At 33.5% G+C, this 22,689-nt stretch overlaps 1 protein-coding gene across 18 annotated transcripts in view; it reads left to right on the top strand.

Moving 5' to 3' along the window:
- ADGRL2 (adhesion G protein-coupled receptor L2) overlaps positions 1 to 22,689 on the top strand; it is a 201,760-nt gene that overhangs the window by 159,711 nt on the left and 19,360 nt on the right. For all 18 annotated transcript variants that reach the window (XM_061411467.1, XM_061411470.1, XM_061411468.1 and 15 more), the window contains 7 exons: positions 1,459 to 1,642; positions 13,782 to 13,907; positions 14,172 to 14,377; positions 15,451 to 15,624; positions 16,554 to 16,763; positions 17,653 to 17,873; positions 19,196 to 19,262. In XM_061411467.1, the coding sequence (XP_061267451.1) occupies positions 1,459 to 1,642; positions 13,782 to 13,907; positions 14,172 to 14,377; positions 15,451 to 15,624; positions 16,554 to 16,763; positions 17,653 to 17,873; positions 19,196 to 19,262 (1,188 nt within the window). The remainder of the gene's footprint in view (positions 1 to 1,458; positions 1,643 to 13,781; positions 13,908 to 14,171; positions 14,378 to 15,450; positions 15,625 to 16,553; positions 16,764 to 17,652; positions 17,874 to 19,195; positions 19,263 to 22,689) is intronic.

Below are 22,689 nucleotides of genomic sequence, written 5' to 3'. Positions count from 1 at the left end.
GCTTCTCTGTTCAGATAAGACTAATAAAACACCTTAAATTACAAATTAGAAGCTGACTTACACTATGCAAATGAAACAAATTCCTGCTTTATGACAAAGGATTCATTTGTAGCTTATATTAGAGGCTCCAGTCTGTATTTCTTGGTAACTATTGAATCTGGCCTCAGCAGACCACTTTCTGTTCCACTCCAGTTAATGGATGCAACAGTATCAATGTGAGCATTTTGACAATTTTATCTCCCAGTAGAGATAGAGAAAAGCCTTGGACTCCACTTGCAAGTATCTTCTACTTGCCAGGAAGGTCTTGGTGACTCACATGGCAGACAAAACAAGGATATTAAGATGGATTAAGCTAATTAATCTGACAGTAGCCTCAAACAACTTTTCCACCTACTCATTTCAATACAATACCTCAAACAGACCATTTTTGTTGTGTTTGTACAATGTATGTTCTTTTTACTCAATGATTGCCAGTAGATCAGAGCAATTTATATTTGGGCTTAATGATGCACTATGACTCAGTACATGGAGAAAGAGTAAATAAACTTAGTGATTTCAGTTATTAAGCCATAGTCAGTGTACAGCTACAGTAAGTATCAGTGCAAAAGCCAACTTTCAATTTCATAACTGACTGGGTTACATTTTTATTTTATATTGTTTTGCGTGGTAATACACTAAACCTGTATATATGAATATTTATAACATATTTATAAAGACTTTATTTTGCCTTTCTGTTTTTATTAAATTATTAGTCAGACTTTAAATATTTTGACTGTTTTCCTGATCCCCTTAAAAACAGATCATTGTTTACACATGATGGTATACTCTCTGGTGTTTTTAGCTAGCCAGGGAATTGGAAGAGTGGAAATGTTCACAAATAATTTATAAACTGTGAAGTCATCTTGGTTTTTTCTCAGTGATAATAGTAGACAATGTTATAAGGCACAAATTTGGACACTATTTTAGTTCAGGTTCCCAAAACCAACATGATTTAATTTTCAAGCAAATATAGTAGGCTACTCTAGAGATACCAATGTTTTCTATTTAGAACATTTAAGTCTTGAGGTTATATGTAGGAATGACCATGCATGTATGTGTAATACCTCAGATTAAGAGCTGACACTGGTTTTCTTTCTTTTCAATGATTGAGATATGATTAGATAAACAGAAATGAGCTGTCTCTTTATACTTAGTCTTTATAATGAAATAGTAGTTTACTAATCTTCAGTTAGTTCTATTTTGAAAGGGTCAGACATCAAGTTGGCCAGATAGTGTGTTGTCCAGGTATTTTTCCATAAGAGTAAATCATCATATTTTTATCTTGATATAATAAAGTATGTGTAATATGATAAATATTACAAGATTGATAAATATTACAATTTCACTAGTCAGTGATTGAAAATCACCTTGGTGTACTAGAAGCAGTCAATACTAATGATGGTCTTCTAATGGATGCAGGCAATTGTTGATACAGTGGACAATCTTCTGAGACCTGAAGCTTTGGAATCATGGAAACACATGAATTCTTCTGAACAAGCACATACTGCAACGATGTTGCTGGATACATTGGAAGAAGGAGCGTTTGTCCTGGCTGACAACCTCGTAGAACCAACCAGGGTGTCAATGCCCACAGAAAATATTGGTGAGTGAATCTATTGTCAAGTTTAATTTTTATTTAGAAGATAGATGTTTAAGAGAATTATGATTCCATTGTGAATCTTTTGAGTTATTTCCAAGTGCTAAGCTTTTCTTTTGTCAAGTTATGTTTGTCCCTTAATAAGAAATATAACTGATCACATTCATAAAATTAATGCAAAAGCCAAAGTCTATGTCTTATGAAAGTTGGTTTGATGTACTTTTTCCCAACTAAAAAATCATTAAAGGAAAGAAGGGTTTAGAGTACTTAAATGCCAGAATATGGATTGCTTAAGTAGTGATAATGCTTGCTATGGAACTAGGGCAAATGCTTTTCCATTTATATGATATGTTCCTAATGAATTTAAATTACTTTCTGGAATGTGTTCTCCCAGTCAAATATTTTAGGCACACAGATATGTGAGCCAAATGTTGATATTAAACACAACTGCTTTCAGGTGAAAATGTGGTCAGTGATGTACATCCCCCATACAGCAGAATGTTCATGCTTTACAGATTGCAAAATAGCTGCAGATAGTTTTGGGGGATCATTTAGAATTTAAATGCTGGCAGTGAGAGGCAAGAATTCACTTTTGATGATATTTGAAAGAAGTTCCATAAGTTCAGTGAAATTATACTAATGAATTAGTATAATTCTATACTGATTATACTATAATATATAATGTATATATACTAAATATATAATGATTATACTATAATCAATATAGAATTGACTTGTCAGTCAGTATTGGCTTGACTGATTTAGAATTGTTATTCAGTGTGGTTGGGCTCAGATGAAGTTTATAGTATCCCTTAGTAAAGTAAAGAAATTTCCAAAGCGTAAATGTGAAAAAAAGCCAAAAGGGAACACAGACTACTCTGTCATTGAAAAAATGTATTGGAGCAGCAGATATTGAATGAAGTTCTGCTATCTAGGATGCCATATCTTATTGCCTTAACGTACCTACTGAAACATGGGACTTTATATTTAAAAATGCAGAAAAGCAAGTTGTATGGGAAAAATAGAGATAAATCTAATTATGATACATGGATTTAGATACAAAATTTTAAATAAGTGAGTTTTTAGAAAGAGGATATTATTAAAATTGTATTTTTATTTATGAGGTTTTGAAGTGATAAATAACTTAATTTTAAGTCAAAATAATATGGATTGCTTTGGGAGAGCAGCACAAGGAAAGTGATAGTCTACCATTGCTTAGTACAAATAGAAAATAAAGGTTCTCTTTTCTGTCTAGAGCTGTTATTTCTGAGTTTAATTTATTTAGTAGTCTAATGAATTTCCTAAGATACACATTAAACAATTCTTCTCAGATGTTTTCAGGGATTTGCCTATAAGGTTAAAGGAGTGTAGACTTGATTATCTCAGAAGATAAATCATAAAAAGTATTTGAAGTGTTGTGTTGGGACCTCCATTTGTTTTTTAAATCTTTTGAAGACTATTTTAAAAGCAATGCCCCCCCGCAAAAAAAAAACCCTAAAATTTCCCACTTAAGCTGCTTCCAAGAGTGCAAGAAGTTTTGATAGGCCAGGTTAATTTTTTAATTAAAGAAAGAACGTTATGCATAGATATCTCATAGTGTATATAGTACATGTTTTACCGACTTCTGAAAAATAATGCCCCGAGAGGGAAGTTTGAGGGAAAATCAGTTCAGTTCAGTTGCACAGTCGTGTCTGACTCTTTGCGACCCCATAAACTGCAGCATGCCAGGCCTCCCTGTCCATCACCAACTCCCAGAATCTACCCAGTCCATCGAGTCGGTGATGCCATCCAACCATCTCATCTTCTGTCGTCCCCTTCTCCTCCTGCCCTCAATCCTTCCCAGCATCAGGGTCTTTTCAAATGAGTCAGTTCTTCACATCAGGTGGCCATAGTATTGGAGTTTCAGCTTCAACATAAGTCCTTCCAATGAACACCCAGGACTGATCTCCTTTAGGATGGACTGGGTGGATCTCCTTGCAGTCCAAGGGACTCTCAAGAGTCTTCTCCAACACCACAGTTCAAAAGCATCAATTCTTCGGCACTCAGCTTTCTTTATAGTCCAACTCTCACATCCATAGATGACCACTGGAAAAACCATGGCCTTGACTAGACAGAACTTTGTTGACAAAGTAATGTCTCTGTTTTTTAATATGATATCTAGGTTGTTCATAACTTTCCTTCCAAGGAGTAAGCGTCTTTTAATTTCATGGCTGCAGTCACCATCTACAGTGATTTTGGAGCTCAAAAAAATAAGTCAGCCACTGTTTCCACTGTCTCCCCATCTATTTGCCATGAAGTGATGGAACTGGATCCCATGATCTTAGTTTTTTGAATGTTGAGTTTTAAACCAACTTTTTCACTCTCCTCTTTCATTTTCATCCAGAGGCTCTTTAGTTCTTCTTCACTTTCTATCATAAGGGTGGTGTCATCTGCATATCTGAGGTTATTGATATTTCTCCTGGCAATCTTGATTCTAGCTTGTGCTTCTTCCAGCCCAGTGTTTCTCATGATGTACTCTGCATATAAGTTAAATAAGCAGGGTGACAATATACAGCCTTGATGTACTCCTTTTCCTATTTGGAACCAGTCTGTTGTTCCATGTCCAGTTCTAACTGTTGCTTCCTGACCTGCATACAAATTTCTCAAGATGCAAATCAGGTGGTCTGGTATTCCCATCTCTTTCAGGATTTTCCACAGTTTATTGTGATACACACAGTCAGAGGCTTGGGCATAGTCAATAAAGCAGAAATAGATGTTTTCCTGGAACTCTCTTGCTTTTTCGATGAACCAGCGGGTTTTGGCAATATGATCTCTGGTTCCTCTGCCTTTTCTAAAACCAATTTGAACATCCAGAAGTTCACGGTTCATGTATTGCTGAAACTTGGCCTAGAGAATTTTGAGCATTACTTTACTAGCATGTGCTGCTGCTGCTGCTAAGTCGCTTCAGTTGTGTCTGACTCTGTGCGACCCCATAGACGGCAGCCCACCAGGCTCCCCCGTCCCTGGGATTCTCCAGGCAAGAACACTGGAGTGGATTGCCATTTCCTTCTCCAATGCATGAAAGTAAAGAGTGAAAGTGAAGTCGCTCAGTCGTGTCTGACTCTTAGCAACCCCATGGACTGCAGCCTACCAGGCTCCTCCGTCCATGGGATTTTCCAGGCAAGAGTACTGGAGTGGGGTGCCATTGAGATGAGTGCCATTGTGCGGTAGTTTGAGCATTCTTTGGCTTTGCCTTTCTTTGGGATTGGAAAGAAAACTGACCTTTTCCAGTCCTGTGGTCACTACTGAGTTTTCCACATTTGCTGGCATATTGAGTGCAGCACTTTCAGCTCATCATCTTTTAGGATTTGAAATAGCTCAACTGGAATTCCATCACCCCCACTAGCTTTGTTGGTAGTGATGCTTCCTAAGGCCCGCTTGACTTCACATTCCAGGATGTTTGGCATTAGGTGAGTGTGAGTGATCACATCGTGATTATTTGGGTCGTGAAGATCTTTTTTGTACAGTTCTTTATATTCTTGCCACCTCTTCTGCTTCTGTTATGTCCCTACCGTTTCTGTCCTTTATTGAGCCCATCTTTGCATGAAATATTCCCTTGGTATCTGATTTTCTTGAAGAGATCTCTAATCCTTCCCATTCTATTGTTTTCCTCTATTTCTTTGCATTGATTGCTGAGGTAGGCTTTCTTATCTCTCCTTGCTCTTCTTTGGAACTCTGCATTCAAATGGGTATATCTGTCCTTTACTCCTTTGCGTTTCACTTCTCTTCTTTCACAGCTATTTGTAAGGCGTCCTCAGCCATTTTGCTTTTTTTGCATTTCTTTTTCTTGGGGGTGGTCTTGATTTCTGTCTCCTGTACAGTGTCATGAACCTCCGTCCATAGTTCATCAGGCACTGTCTATCAGATCTAGTTCCTTAAATCTATTTCTCACTTCCACTGTATAGTCATAAGGGATTTGATTTAGGTGAAATAGATGCCTGTATGTGTATGGCTGAGTCTCTTCTCTGTTCATCCAAAACCATCACAACATTGTTAATCAGCTATACCTCAATACAAAAAAATAAGGTCCTGATCTTAATGTATTCATCTATTGATTACCCAAGAATTAATGCTATGAAGATCATTTTACATATTCCAATATATTCCTATATCTTTTATTTCATATTTTGTGAAAAATATCACCCATAATTTAATGACATTCAAGATTCAACTTTTTCCTAGGAGTTGTTCTCTTTTTAGATATGAGGACTAAAATATCCCATTATCCTTTTATGTCTTCATTCTATGTTCTTATCTAAATTTATAGTGTGGCTACAGTATCTTTATTAAGACAATTTGATTCTCCTCCTTAGTGGTTTTTCCTTGAATCCCTATTTTCACTTGATTATATGATTTACCCTTATACATGACCTCATAAAATGGTAAAATTATATGTTATAATTATATCTGAGTATAGCTTTTTTAAATCCACTTTGAGGTATACTTTATATACAATAAAAGCAACTGTTTTAAGTGTACTTTTTGATGAGTGTTGACAAATGTACACCCATTTAACCAACTGCTTGGTCAATATTTCAACTACCTCAAAAGGGTCCTTTATAGTCTTGGATAGTTTTTTTTCATATTCCCAGCCCCAAGCAACCACTGATCTGTTTTATGTCACTATAATTTTGCTTTCTCTAGACCTTCAGTTGATGGAATCATAAACTATGTGCTCCTTTTGATCTTGCTTCTTTTACACAGTATAATGTTACTGAGATTCATGTGTTTTGGTGCCAGCATCAGTAATTAAATCATTCTTATTGCTGAATTTCCATTTTAAGGACACAACCCTATTTTTGTATCTACTCATTTGGTTGGTCATACATTTAGGTTGTTCCCAGTTTTTGACTATTACTAGTCAAGTTGTTATTTTCCCAAGTGGTTGTACCCTTTTATATTCCTAGCAACAATTAGAGTTTTAGTTGCCTCACATTCTCACCAGCATTTACAATTGTGTTTTCAAATGTCTTTTTCATTTAAGCCATTTTAGTGGTTTGTAATGGAATCTCATTTTGGTTTTACTTTTCATATATAAGGTTGCTAAGTTACATTTTACTGAAAACTGTTTGAATTTTTCTTGTGCTTTTTGGCTATTCATATATCTTTTTGTAAAGTATCTGCTTATATATTTTGCCCATTTTAGTTGTTTATCTTATCATTGGATTGTAGAAAGTGAAAGTGAAAGAAAGTGAAGTCACTCAGTCGTGTCTGACTCTTTGCGACTCCATGGACTATAGCCTACCAGGATCCTCCATCCATGAGATTTTCCAGGCAAGAGTACTGGAGTGGGTTCCCATTTCCTTTCACAGGGGATCTTCCCAACCCTGGGATCAAACCCAATTCTCCCACATTGTAGGCAGATGCTTTACTATTAGGATTATTTATATATTTCTGAAACAAATCTTTTGTCAATCTATGTATATGCTGAGTGATTTCCCTTAGTATGTGACTTTCCGTTCTATTTTCTTAATGATATCCTGAGAGAAGGAAAAGTTTTTAATTTTGATAAAAACTCCTCATTACCCAGCTTCAACAACATCTAGCTAATCTGGTTTCACTTATTCCCTCACCATTGTATTATTAAAGCAAACCCTAATATTACATTATTACTATAAATTATTTAATATGTATCTTAGACTTTAAGAAAAAAGAACATAAGCCATTGCCATACTTTAAAAAATTAAAAAAAAATCGGTGCACATGATAAAAAAGAGATTTCAATTATTTAATTTTTGGAAATTTGTTAGTGCCTAGTTTGTTTATGGAGAAGGCAATGGCACCCCACTCCAGTACTCTTGCCTGGAAAATCCCATGGACAGCAGAGCCTGGTAGGCTGCAGTCCATGGGGTCGGTAAGAGTCAGACACAACTGAGTGACTTCACTTTCACTTTTCACTTTCATGCATTGGAGAAGGAAATGGCCACCCACTCCAGTGTTCTTGCCTGGAGAATCCCAAGGACAGGGGAGCCTGGTGGGCTGCCGTCTATTGGATCACACAGAGTCAGACATGACTGAAGTGTCTTAGCAGCAACAGCAGCAGCAGTTTGTTTAACCAGTACACAGACAAGTTCATCTACATCTGACTGATGCATTGCTCCTATAGGAGAGAAAAAAATTTTCCTTCTACTTTCTAGGTTCTTTGGCTCATCTAATAACCTCCAATTTAAATTCCACTCTATCTGTCCCTCCCCACCAATAATTTTCTTTGCCTCTTATGAAAAGAAACACATACTTGATTGTCTTTCTTTATGATCTTAAGATTGATTAGGTGGTTTAGTTATTATCAGCCTACTCCAGCATTATAAAATTTCCTATAGTTTATTTTCTCAGTGTGCTTAGCAGCCAACTTGATTGTATATATCAATTTAAGCCTAGTTATATTGTGGTAACAAAAACCCCGAGTCACAGCAGCTCTAAACAATAAAGTTTATAACTTCTTAAGTCCATGTCACCTGAGCCTCGACTTTGCTCTGCTCCGTACCATCTACTCCATGTTGTTTTTACCCTGGGACTCGAGCTAGTGGAACTTGGTACAATGCTGGTCGGCTGCCAGAGGTCCTAGATTTTCCTATACACTCTCTTACTTTTCTTCCCCTTTCCACTCACTGCAGCCACTACTCAGAAATGAATTTGACAAATGTAAGGAGAGATAACTATATTAAAATCCCATCAACAGCACTGGCTCCAAGTAGTTCTCCTACGGATCAAGTGTATTCACTTTTAGGACATATGTTGAACAAAGCATATATTATTTGAAGTATGCAAGAGTATAGAGAAGATCATAAACATCTGTGTACCAGCCACCCACTGAGCCACATCATAGCATTTCACCGTATTTACTTCAAGTTTGGGGGAAAGAAATAGGTATATATAATCTAGAAATCCTCTGGGCCCCTCCTTCCTAATCAGATTAAGAAGGGGGTAGCCATCATTCTTGTAAGCATTAGTAAATTTTATTTATTTACTTATGCTTTACAGGTATGTGTGTTTAGCAACTACTTTTCATATTTTAGGGCTTCCCTGATAGCTCCGTTGGTAAATAATCCACCTGTAATGCAGGAGACCCTGGTTTAATTCCTGGGTTGGGAAAATCCCCTGGAGAAGGGAAAGGCTACCCACTCCAGTATTCTGGCCTGGAGAGTGCCAAGGGGTCGCAAAGAGTCAGACACAACTGAGTGACTTTCACTTCACTTTCATATTTTAACATTAATGATTTCACACTAAATATAACTACATTTTTCATATTTATGCCCATTGATATGTGCATCTCTTGTTCATTCATTTGTCCTCAGAATGCACAGTTATTTAACTATGCCTGTGATAGATATTTTAGTAGCTTATGCTTCTTGATGATATTAGAAAAACTGAGGGGAAAGTTTTTTTATGTCTCTTACTCATACTTTATACCTTTCTAGATACATATGCACACACACACATACACGCACACACACAAACCTGGAAATAGTTTTGGAGTGATAGAGCATACCCATGTTTAACTTTACTAAATACTGCCAAATTGCTTTCTACTGCTTTACCAATTTTACACTCTTATCAGTAATATCACTGTTCTCTACCACTTTCTGCCAAAGTTCTATTATTGATATAAATTTTGTCATTCTAATAGACCTGAATTGATCACATATTTTAATTTGCAGTTCCCTGATTACTTAATGCATTTATTTGGGTATTTTAATTTTTTCTCCTGTGAATATGTTCTCCACATTTTTTCCTGTTTATTTCTTTCTCTCTAGGTAATGCATTCTGGAACATTCTGGAAACTAATTCTTTGAAGATTACTTTGCAAATATTTATTTTATCTGTGTCTTCTCTTTTTTACTTTGCATATTAATATTTTGTTTTACAGAATAATAAAATCAAATTATGAGTTTCTTCTTTTAAGATTGATACTTTTTTTAAATTTTTTAAATTATTATTATTTTTTTACTTTACAATATTGTATTGGTTTTGCCATACATCAACATGCATCCGCCATGGGTGTACCTGTGTTCCCCATCCTGAACCCCCCTCCCACCTCCCTTAATTTGTTGATACTTTTGAAATCTTGCTTAAAAATACAGTGTGTTTTTTCTTTTGGTTTCCTGACCAAGAAATTTTTCTCTGCTTTGTAGTGATAAAGATTTTATACTTTATTTAGAAATGAAAAAGCTTTGCCTTTTTGCATTCATGTTTTTAATCCAACCTGAAGTTTATTTTATTTATGATACTAGTGAGGGAACTAATTTTATTTTTTTCCGTATGGATAATCAGTTGTTTCAGCACTTCCAAAACATAATCCATTCCTTTCCCCAATGGTTTGTCAAGGTATCTCTGTCGTATATCAAGTTTCTGTACATGTTGGGAGTGTCTGTTTTACGTTCTTGTTTTTTTTTTTTAGTAATATTAATATCTGGTGAGTTCTTTCAACCCTGCTCCTTGAGGAATCGAATTCCTCTTAGCTGCTTTTTGGCATGTCTCTTCCATGTGCATTTTAAAATCAGCCTGTCAAGTTCCACATACTCAAAAATTTTTTGTTGGAGTTTTTATTAGAATTATACTGAGTTTGTAGACAGACTTTGAAAGAAGTGTCACAGATTTATCTCTTGAGTTCTCCCAGATTGGAGAAGGATAGAATTCTCCATCTGTTGTTAGGTTTCCTAGGAAAGTTATATATTTCTCCCAAAAATGTCTTGGGACATCTAGGCTTATTTCTAGGAAATGACACTATTTCTATTGTAAATAGTATTTTAAAAAGTTATATATTCTGACTGTTTATTAGTATACAGTTGATTTTGCTGATTGCAGCTTGCTAAATTATGTTCCTTCTGATAGTATAGTTTTCTTCACATTACTGTGTAGTTGACTATATTTTCTGTAAATGATTAACAAATTGCTTTTTCCTCCTAGTCTTTGTACCTTTTTGTTATCCTTAAATTACTATCTTAGCTAGGTCTTTTATACAGTGCTAAGTAAAACTTAGTGATAGGGATCAACCTGACTTTTAAAAATATGCTTCTAGTTTTTCATCATTTTTTTCTATAGGTTGGATACTAACCCTTAACTGATAATTAAGCCTTTATCTGGGCAAGGAATTTTTGTTTTATCCTTCTCGTTTTATAAAGACTTTTTATACTACATGAATGTTGAAATTTGTTGAATTCTTTCTTTAATATTTTTCTTGTTTCTTCATTTGGCTAAAGACATTAATATGTTTTCTAATGCATTAATTTATGTATGCCTTTTTCAGTTAAACTCAATTTGTTTAAGATATACTTAACATGTATATATAACTAAATATTTTACATAGTTTAAATAAGTGAGAATATTCTATAATTTTTCTTTTTACTGTTTTATGCATCAAGATTATATATATCTTATGAAATGAGTTGAAAAACATTTTTTTAACACATACTGGATCAGTTTGTTAAAGATTCAGTATATATTTAACCATGAGTTCATTTTCTTAAGTGATCATAAACTTGAATTTTTGTTTTAGTCGGTTTTGTTTCTAGGAAATTTCCCCTTTGTCTATCTTTATTTGTAGTATAAAGTCGATTATTGCATCTCTACTAAGATCTATAGTAATGATCCTGTTTTTGAAAATTCAAACAAATTATTTTTACTATCAACATTATTTTAAGCATTATTATATGTTAAATGAAATTAACTCTTTGTTCATATATATTTGGGATATTTCATGAAAGCTTAAAAGATTTCCGACTACTCTGTCTTGTCTTGTTTTAAGAATAATTAATAATTGAGAACCCCTTTCAGTGTGAAGAAGAGGGAGGTATATTTTTGATGTATATTTTTATCATTCATCTTGTCTCCTTCAAATCATTACCCACATACATGGAAGTGATCATCTACATACCCACCTGCTTAATCTTTCTAAGCAAAGTATCTCAACCAGCTTCTGCAGCAGGTAGAATTCTAAGAGTTAGAGGTCTGTCGTTATAAACTTATATTTCAGGTGCTTGACGTGTGGCCTCATAGCTTATAAAAATCTCTGTAATGTTATGATTTCGTATTTATAGTTGAATCTGTAAGTATTTTACAAACGAAAGTTGAGAAAGATTAAAAAAAAATAGCATCCAAGAGTTATTCTTTAATGGTATGAGTTTGTTTTCCTCAAAGGCAAAGAGTGAATTCATTACTCACGTTCATGCACACATTAACTCTGTGTGTATGTGCATGTGCTTGTGTATGCACATACAAACATATGTATACGTGTTATCTGAGTACAGAAATAGCTATTCAAGGATATATGCCATCAGAGAGGGTAAAATTTAGAGAAAAGTATGTGGACTGTATTTAGTGAATTATGTGTTACTTTTAAAAATTCAAATACCTGAAATGAAAATTTTTCCATCCACTTCCTCTCATTTCATCAGTAAATGGCACATTCTAAGTACTAATATGAAATAGTTTACTCTAGTATAAATAATAATATTTTTTCATTCTTTTCTAATAAAAGTATGCTGATATAAAGTATTATAATCTTTATTGGATTTATAGTAGACACATTTATGTTGAGACTATTACTATTTTATTTTTTAAACAGAGTTGAGCAGTATTTTTTAAACAGTCTTGCTGATCATATAAATGTTCTTAATGTTTGTTTATTGACTTGACTTCATTTCCTAACATGTTTGCTTATGTTCCTACCTCATTAGAATTTGTGAACTTTGGATCGTACTGCAATAGTTTGCAAACTTTTTCTATAAAAATCCAAGTAGTACACATTTTAAGCTTTGCAGGCCATGTGGCCTAAGCTGCAAATACTTAACTGCCATAGACAATATGTTAATAGATAATTGAGGCTGTGTCCCAGTAAAACATTATTTACCCAAACAAGTGGCAGACCAGATTGCCCGACTTGAGTATGTAAAAATTGATCAGTACTAGTGAGAATTAATGGGAAGTTTGAACATAATGCCAGACGTAGACGTTTTCTCATAAATAATGCTATGCTGGGCAACTACTTTTAGAAATTATCAAAAACTTATTACTGCAAAATTGACCTATGTAATCTTATGTATTAAAATACATTATGTAGCAATACATAGAAATAGATACCTACATGCAGTAGAGGTATTCAAATTTTATACTTCATATTGTGTTTTACCATTACCAAGTAATGGTCATTGAAAATTACTTTAACATAGAGCCAAAAAATAATTTTGAAATATTTTTGTTTAACATGATTTCAGTGAAACTTTGATCAGTTCAGTTTAGTTCAGTTCAGTCACTCAGTCGTGTCTGACTCTTTGCGACCCCATGAACAGCAGCACACCAGGCCTCCCTGTCCATCACCAACTCCCAGAGTTCACTGAAACTCATGTGCATCAAGTTGATGATGCCATCCAACCATCTCATCCTCTGTCGTCCCCTTCTCCTCCTGCCCTCCATCCTTCCCAGCATTAGGGTCTTTTCCAATGAGTCAGCTTTTCTTATCAGGTACCCAAAGTATTGGAGCTTCAGCCTCACCATCAGTCCTTCCAGTGAACACCCAGGACTGATCTCCTTTAGGATGGACTGGGTGGATCTCCTTGCAGTCCAAGGGACTCTCAAGAGTCTTCTCCAACACCACAGTTCAAAAGCATCAATTCTTCGGCACTCAGCTTTCTTTATAGTCCAACTCTCACCTCCATACATGACCACTGGAAAAACCATAGCCTTGACTAGACGGACTTTTGTTGACAAAGTAATGTCTCTGCTTTTTAATATGCTGTCTAGGTTGTTCATAACTTTCCTTCCAAGGAGTAAGCGTCTTTTAATTTCATTGCTGGAATTGAAATTTTGATAGTTGTGTGCTGTAAATCAGACACTTCATATTCATAGGCCAAAAGACTAGAATTAGTTGACAAAAGATAAGTAAAACTCTAAAGAAAATTTTAAAACGATTATACCAAAATTTTTAAAGTAGTAAAGTTTAAGACCTCTTAGAATAATTTAGTTGTTTGTTCATAATTTTGTTGTAATTGAACACTGAAGTTTTTAGAATAGTAAAAATAGAATAATGGTTTCTGTACAATTTGCCTTTTTGTCGGTGAATATAAAGAATGCCCCTTTGTTCCCCTCCTTTATCTTTTACCTCATCCAGTTCTGGAAGTTGCAGTACTCAGTACAGAAGGACAAGTCCAAGACTTTAAATTTCCTCTGGGCATCAAAGGAGCAGGCAGCTCAATCCAACTCTCTGCAAATACTGTTAAACAGAACAGCAGGAATGGTAAGATGGAGCAAAGTCTTTTAAAAATTGATAGGTTTTTTTGTTCAGTTAAACCTGTTAATTCTAAAGTGCTGAGTACTTGACTCCTAATATAACAAATACGGCTTAACATTTAAAAGCAGATTTAAAATAACATCTACTCTTTCCCAGTAAACTTAATCTGAATAAAGATTTCATAAGGATTTCATTTTGTTATTTACTGTGTCTTATCTTATTCATAAGCATATTTTCTGTAAAGACATATGACTGTTTTTACCTTCCTAGGTCTTGCAAAGTTGGTGTTCATCATTTACCGGAGTTTGGGACAGTTCCTTAGTACCGAAAATGCAACCATAAAACTGGGTGCTGACTTTATTGGTCGAAATAGCACCATTGCAGTGAATTCTCACGTCATTTCGGTTTCAATCAATAAAGAATCCAGCCGAGTATACTTGACAGATCCTGTGCTTTTTACCCTACCACACATTGATGTAAGTTATGTATGCTAATGAAGTAGTGGAAGGTTATAAAACCAGTGAGGAAGGAAAGCAAAACTGACATGCTGTGGATTGAGAGAAGGGGAATGGAGAAGTGGCAGAGAGGAAAGAAAAGACTTCCTATTTGAATTTCAAATGTTGGACAGGTCAGAGACACAAGTTTATTTAAGTCTGCGAACATAAAATGAGGCTGGTTCAGTGATTATTAGAATTTAAGTGTATTCTTAATGAAAGCTAATTCAGTAATCAACAGGAAAATGTAAATACCTGTAATTTGTTTTAGAATGAAAATTAACCCTTACCTTACCAGCATGATAACAGAGTTCTAGGACTCTGCCTTTTTCATGTGGCAGATCTTTTTGGTTTGTTTTACTGATCATATTAACAGAATCATTATCAAGCATTGTGTTTTTAACAATATAGAATTGAAGAGATGTGATTCCTCTGCTATACCTTAGAACGTAAGTTAGTAAATAATTGCACTGTGTTGGAAGACTGACTGCTGAATTTGGCTGTAGTTATAGTAGAGTGAATAAGTGGGCATAGATAGCCATGTAAATCTCCAGAACTGGCAAAGTTCAATACATTTGTGTGGCTATTTTCTTCTCATATTTTCTGTAGTTTGCTTCACTCTCTATAGAGCCTTGACATACTAACTATAGGATTTGAGTCATCTCTATTGTGTCCCTTAGAACAAAAATGGGCCCAAAACAAGATGGATTTTTAAACACTTGGTCCTTATAGAATTTATCAGAGCAACTTTTGTCAGAAAAGAAAAAATGATTCTGATTACCATCAGTATGTAAAATCAGAAGATGGAAATTGTAATTGTGTAAAATGGGTCTTTGGTAATTTAGAGTACATTTTAGAGTGTTTCGGACTATAAAGCCCCTTTTAAGTTAGGTATCTGCCTTGTATAACATAGTCTACAATTTTGCTGATGAAAAACTTTATAGTCCGAAACATGCAAAGTTTAATCTAAATTACCTTTTACACATATTAAACAATTGCTATTGCCATCTTAGAGTATAAAAATCCTAATTTTATCTTGTCATTTTATTTCCCAGCCTGACAATTATTTCAATGCAAACTGCTCCTTCTGGAACTACTCAGAGAGAACTATGATGGGATATTGGTCTACCCAGGGCTGCAAGCTGGTTGACACTAATAAAACTCGTACGACGTGTGCATGCAGCCACCTAACCAATTTTGCAATTCTCATGGCCCACAGGGAAATTGCAGTAAGTATTTGCACTTCTAATTAGTAGCAGAGAAAAACCTCAGAGATTCAAAACAGCTTGTGTAATTGTCCCTTCTTTGGGTGCTTATCGTAACTAAAAAGCAAACAAAGTAATGTGGATTTCTAATTGTTTCTCCACTGTCCATATATTTTAAGCAGTTTTGACACTGTATTGTTACTTCTCAAAATCATGTACTTCATAGACTTGTTCTCAGTTTTTCTCCTGTGGTCTGGTGTTGAGCAGAGGCGTCAGGGATTTAAAAAGCTAACAGCAACAATAGATTATAAAAAAGAGACAGAGGGTTCTAAATATTAACCTGCCCTCCCCATCTTAAATGTTTGAATCTCATTTCAAAACTTTTCTATAAGTTCCCAAGCACTTTGCACACTCTGTAAGACTGCAAATTTCAAAAGATCAGAAAGATTTCTGGGATATTTTATAATTCATTTCTTCTTCTGATTAAGAGAACAATAGCCAGAAGATAAAAATATTTTAAGAACTACAGCATGAAAACTCTCAGATCTACTATATACTTAACTCTTAGTAATTAAAATCTCAAGGAGAAAATTAAAACTTAAAATTTGACTTTTTAGTCTGGAAATTCAATAAAATGCCAATTATTTTTAAATAACTAAGTGGTCTTTATTATAAAATATTTTCTGTGTTTATGTAAGTAATAATTTCAGTCATTTTCTAAGTAGAATCTTCTACTTTCATAGATCATTCTTTGAATATAAAAATCAGTAAGATAATATTGGAACTATTACATGATTGAAAAAATTTGTTTTAGCATTGAGCCCCATTTGAACACACATGAATATTCAGAGTTTAGGTAAAAGATGAACTCTCACATGTGTAACTCATCTTATATTTATTTAATGTAACATAGGAATACTAAAGTCCCTCATATTTATTTTTTTTATTTTCAGTACAAAGATGGAGTTCACGAATTACTCCTTACAGTCATCACCTGGGTGGGAATTGTCATTTCCCTTGTTTGTCTGGCTATCTGCATCTTCACTTTCTGCTTTTTCCGTGGTCTACAGAGTGACCGTAATACCATTCACAAGAACCTTTGTATCAACCTTTTTATTGCTGAATTTATTTTCCTAATAGGCATTGATAAGACAAAATACATGGTAAGTACCCCTTCCATTTGTTGACCTTGGATCTCTGAAAATTATTATTATAACAAGTTATCCACATATGCTGCTATTGATATTTGACCTTATAACTTATAGTAACTTATAACTTATAATATAGTTGACATGGCAATACTTAAGGATAATTTGTAATAAAAGACAACCCAATCATTAAGTAATATTGTGGGTTAATTCATTTCTTATGTTAAGGTACAGTTGCATTTTTCTGGGTTTTAATAAAACACGTAATTTGAGTCAAAGAATGCTGGGGACACTAAAAAGAAAATATATTAAATTTTTCATTTTGTTTACCTAGTCATTCTGACCAGTGATCATTTCCTCATAATCTGAGCAATTTATTCTTTATCATGAGGTCTCAATGTAAGAAAGATAACTTAGTTAATGCTTTACACTACAGAATGAATTTGAGAATGCTCCACATATGACAGGAAAATGATGTTAACTAATTAGAGCTAGTATATTTACCATTAAAGCAAAATTTTTAGAATTCTGTAATAGAAAAAAATAGAACTTATGTTTTTGGAAACAGTTTTTGTAAAGATTTTTAAAACAAATTATCTACAAATAGAATCAGATTTTAAAATATGTAATTCTAGAAGAGAAATTAATGTTTTCTTATTTGCATTTAGTTTTACTAAAAATATAAATGTCTTATAGTGATGATATTTTTAGCACACCTACCATTACACTTCAAAAGCATTGAGTCATATTTAGCAGTATTTTCACTTATTAAAAGGTTTTTAAGAAGCAGTCATTTAAATAATGATGTATCTTATAGGCATTATCAGTGAATACTGAATAGTTTTGGAGTGGGTTGTTTGTATTCACATGTTCCCTTTTGGGTTTTTACTTCTTTCCTTTATAGATTGCATGCCCAATATTTGCAGGACTGTTACACTTTTTCTTTTTGGCTGCTTTTGCTTGGATGTGTCTAGAAGGTGTACAGCTCTACCTAATGTTAGTTGAAGTCTTTGAAAGTGAATATTCAAGAAAGAAATACTACTATGTTGCCGGTTACTTGTTTCCTGCCACAGTGGTTGGAGTTTCAGCTGCTATTGACTATAAGAGCTATGGAACAGAAAAAGCGTAAGTAATTGCAAGTGACCTGAGTGTTTTTCAAGTGAATAATTTTTTTAAAGCCTGTTAGCTGTCAGTGAGGGTCCCTGACAGACTAAAATAGCATCTGAAAGCTTTATTGGTAAGAGAATGGGCATGCCGTGCACAAATTACAATCAAGTCTTTTGTAATTTTCTAGGTTCAGAGGATTTGTACTCTGGTGAGGCAGATTCTAAATTATGGACTTTCTTTTTAACACAAAAGATTGACCTGAAACAAATTGAAAAAGTAAATAACTTTTTAGCCTTAGAAAGATATTAAGCAAAAAATTCTTGTGAACTTAAAGCATCTGACAGGTTTAACTACTGAGTTTTTAAGCTAATGCTTCATTAGCTCTCTTTGTGCAGCCGACCCTCTAGCTAACTCTCGTTTTGAATTGTGACAGTACTACATTCCATCCCATATGTTTTACTTTGATAATATTTTATCAGGCAGTTTGAAAGGATTAAAATAAGTGACTGTCATTCATTTATTAAAAAAAATACAGATATTTATGGAAAGTGACAGAAGGTAGACATAGCCATGTTTCTAAGGATTTTGTTTGCTAGAGGCATGAATTTGCCTTCCAATTCTGTTTATTTTTTCCTTTGATAAAATTAGTTATATAAAGATTCTTTGGACTAAAGAAAGCTTTTTGACTACACAGATGATGAAAGACAAAAGAAATTCGTTGGGGATTCAATGTTATATGAAGAATGAACTACTAAGTAAAGTCTGTCTTAATAAGTTTATGCATCATTTACTCTAATGATGTATGAATTCCGTGCTTGGATTTTTTTCCCCTAGTATACATCCATTCCCAATTGAGGTGTTATATTTGTGATACACTGTTTTACAACAAACATTACATCTGAACACTTATTTTATTTTATTTTATTTTTATCCTTTGTGTGCCATAGGGTGAAACATTTTAGCTCAGATGTAGATCTGAAAGGCAAATTTTGAAGATAAGAACTTTAGAACAATGAGACAATTTGGAATGCTGAGTTTCAAGTTTTTCTTAGTAAACTTAGAGGTTTTAACATTTCAGGATTAGGGTGGGAGTTATTGTTTCCCCAACACAATTATGTATGTCTTTATCAGATTTAAAACCTGAAATGAAGAACAGTAGTTTGAGGTAAATAATTACTACTCTTTAAGTCAGAGACAACTCAGTTATTAAAATTGTTCTTGTCCATGATAAATTAATTTTTAAAGGCAATTGTAAAGATAGTTTTGCTTGTTAGATTTTTAAAATTCTGTCTTACTTGTGATTTGAGGATCCACTTAATGTTCTTTTCTTTTCATAATAGTTGCTGGCTTCATGTTGATAACTATTTTATATGGAGTTTCATTGGACCTGTTACCTTCATTATTCTGGTAAGCAGACTCTGCTTTGCTTTCCTTTTTATTCTTGTCTTTTTAGCTGTACAATGGAAGTAGGGATAATTTGTTTTACTGTTTATTTGTCTATACATGCAAAGATTTTTTCAACACGTCTAGCTTACAAAATAAAATAATGTAGTATATTTTACCTATGATATAGTTATTGAGAGTTTATATACGTGCTAATTAGTACTATTTCTGAAAACCCTCTTTCTTTTAAGAAGTACTTTTTTCTTCATTTGTAATTTAGTTTGCAGAAATGTGATGCCATAATCTAATATATGTATACATGTAAGTGTATATATAAAAGCCATGTTAAGATTGTATGATTTGAAAGTAGTTTGAGAATTAGAAAGGGATAATACGTGTAGCATATTCTGTTTTTGACTAGTGGAGTTTTTTACTAAGAGGTTTAGTTTAGGTAATTATGTCTTCAGAATCTATAGTATTAGCTCTGCACCAAGCCTGTATAGCATTTATGAATTAAATAAATGTTTTATAGAAGTAAAAGAAAATTAGGTTAATGTTTATTATCATAATTTCTACATAGTAATTTAGTACTTTTAAATAAATTCCACACCCAGATTCTTTTTAAGAGACGAAACAGTTTTTTTTTTAAGCTTAGAGTAATAAAATAATATTAAATAAATTTTAAATTCATTAGAAATAAAATTATTTTTCTGAGACTTAAAATACCAAATGCACATATTGGTTTCTAAGAAATTTAGTTTTAAAATAAATTTAATACAACTTAAGTAAAAGACATTAAGATTTCTTTACTTAAATTATCGCTAATCAAATATTTGAAATATATTTGAAATTTTTATAAAAGCTAAAATATTTGGATTTCAGCATTTCAAAGCTGTTCACTCAGTTTTAACATCATGCTGTTACAAATAATGGTTTCTGACTATTGTAAGATTGAAAATGAGGCATAATCAACTTTATATATCACCTATGTCTTTTTATTTCTATTGTTTTTTCTATAAAAAATGACACAGTAAGCTTATTAAGATATTTCCTATGGTTAGTAGTATCATAATTATAGTTACTAGTATTTTAATAAATTAAGAAAAAATTTTAGTAGTTCAAGGACACTTAAAACTATCTCAAGTGTATATACTTTTGTCATTAAAATGAATTATTTTATACAGTTACTTATAAAAGTAAAATGAAAATTTGAGATGAATGCCTGTAGGAAGCACACCAGTAAAACACTCCCAAGTGTTCCTTGGAAAGTTAATTTCTCATCAGAGTTATTCAATTGAGATGATTGCCCCAGTGTTTGTTCTTGGTTTACTTAAGTTAACACAGCCTGAGCCTATCTTGATTTAAATGACAAACAGCTGAGTTAAAAAGGTATGGTTCTCAAAGACACAGGCTTCTTTTTTCCCTGAACTCTTGGCCAGACATTGATACCTTGAAAATTGTAAAGACCATTGTAGGGATATTTGATCTATATGTCTGTCTTACTGCAGTTTTTCTTTATTTTTCTTTTTTTTATATCAGAAGATAAATACTGACTTTAGAATGTTAAAAAACCTTTCACTTGGCAAAAGGAATTAATGTTCATTTATCCTCAGCTTCCAGCAAGAAAAGAAATCAAGGATGTTTCATTATGTTGCCCATTTATAGTGAGAGCCTACTATTATTTTATAGCCTTGTCCTTATTATCTTCTACCAAATCATTTATATTGAGATGTGAAGGGCTTTGGGGAACAGTGTTCTCAACTTAAAAAACAAAACAAAACAGCAGGTTGCAATCACAGTACAGATCCTTGGAGTAATTCTCCTTCAATTGCTTTGCCCTCTAATCGTCCCAACATAGAAAGACAAAGAATTGTATTGAAGTGTAAAGCATTATCTCAAATGTAACCTAAAGTGAGATATATGATTTTTCAGCACATGTTTGTTTAGTATTAATGTGTGTGTGTGTATATATATATATGTATATGTATATATATATCCTTATGGTGATATAGATCATTTGAAATTCAGTTCAGACACAGTTTAGCAAATTACACAAAATAAATTATATTGTATACTACCCTTTTAAGGAGTAACAAAAATTACATATTGATATTCCTAGAAAGCATAGTTTTGTATTTCCAGCTTTCTGATTTGAAATCATGTAACTTTAGTAGTATTAAAGAAGTGTACATTTTTAATCATTTTCAATGAAGGAAAAAAAAACATGTTATAGGAGATAAAACTTCCTACTTCTGTATTTCTATAGGATGTCTTGCCTACAGGCACTAGAGTTATTATATCTATGAGAAAAGTGCTTGTAAGTAATGAGCAGTGGGAAACCATTAGTATGCCTGAAATAGTTTAATGAAAGCTTGGATCATGACACGTCAGGAGCTGTTCTTATCATTTGGACAGCTCCATCTGCATCATTAATAATTAATTCAGTTCAGTAAGAGTTCAGCTCACACACTCATTTAGAAGTCTTCCTCCGAGAACACCTCTCTGGCTGCTAGTCCCAGGGAGAAATAGGTTTCTGCTTGGCTAACAGCAAAGATCTGGAGATACAAGTGCAGTTTTAGAGTTGCATTTGCTAGGTAGCAAAAGCTCTAGGGAGGACAAAAAGGGTCAGAACATGTGCAGTTCAGTTAGGTTACTTCAGAGTGGTGTTTCTGTTCTTCTGTCTTATCATATCCATGTCAGCACTGCAAGCTGTGGAATGAATTTTAAGCTGCTAAGCTCAGACGGATATGATTCAGTTGAGCAGGTGGATGGCTATAAAACAAACCGTGCACTTCTGTAATGTATGGTACCTTTTTCTTTCTTTAAACTTCTTTGTATTTTCATGATCATCAGTGTGAGTGAGAATTAGCTAGGCTATATCATCAAGTAGTGATGAATTCTATCAGCAAAGTACACTGGCAGAGTGTTTTAGCAGTAATTTATGAAATATTTTGGGGGGATAGGGAGGAGAGTATTATTTGTTATTAGAAGAGAAAATGCCCTGTTTAGTGATTTAACACTTTTTAGCTGAAATTCTTTTCAATTTGCTTTCACTCTTTCACATAGAATTCTATTAAGAGATAACTATCTACTTACCTGTGTACACACACATAGAGAGAGCAGAATTAAAATCTGATTAATTCCTGGATGAGTTGCTTCATCTCCAAACTTAATCTTCATTATGGACATTTAGGCTGGTGAATTAACATAAAACATGTAACACAACTCTTTTACTTTGTACTTACTAGAGGCTTCTACATGAATGATTACCAACATATATACCAGCTATAGACAAATCTTTATGTACATAGCTGTAACTCCATCTTTTTCATTTCTCAGTGATGCATAACACCTTTCAACTTATCCCAAAATACTATGTTTAAACTTAGTAGCATTTATGTTGGAAAGAAAAAGAATATGAGGTCAAAAAATGGTTTCATTGGACTTGAAG

The sequence above is a fragment of the Bos javanicus genome, chromosome 3, assembly GCF_032452875.1.
Source record: "Bos javanicus breed banteng chromosome 3, ARS-OSU_banteng_1.0, whole genome shotgun sequence".
Classification (NCBI taxonomy): domain Eukaryota; kingdom Metazoa; phylum Chordata; class Mammalia; order Artiodactyla; family Bovidae; genus Bos; species Bos javanicus.
This window is presented reverse-complemented; position numbering and strand designations above follow the sequence as displayed.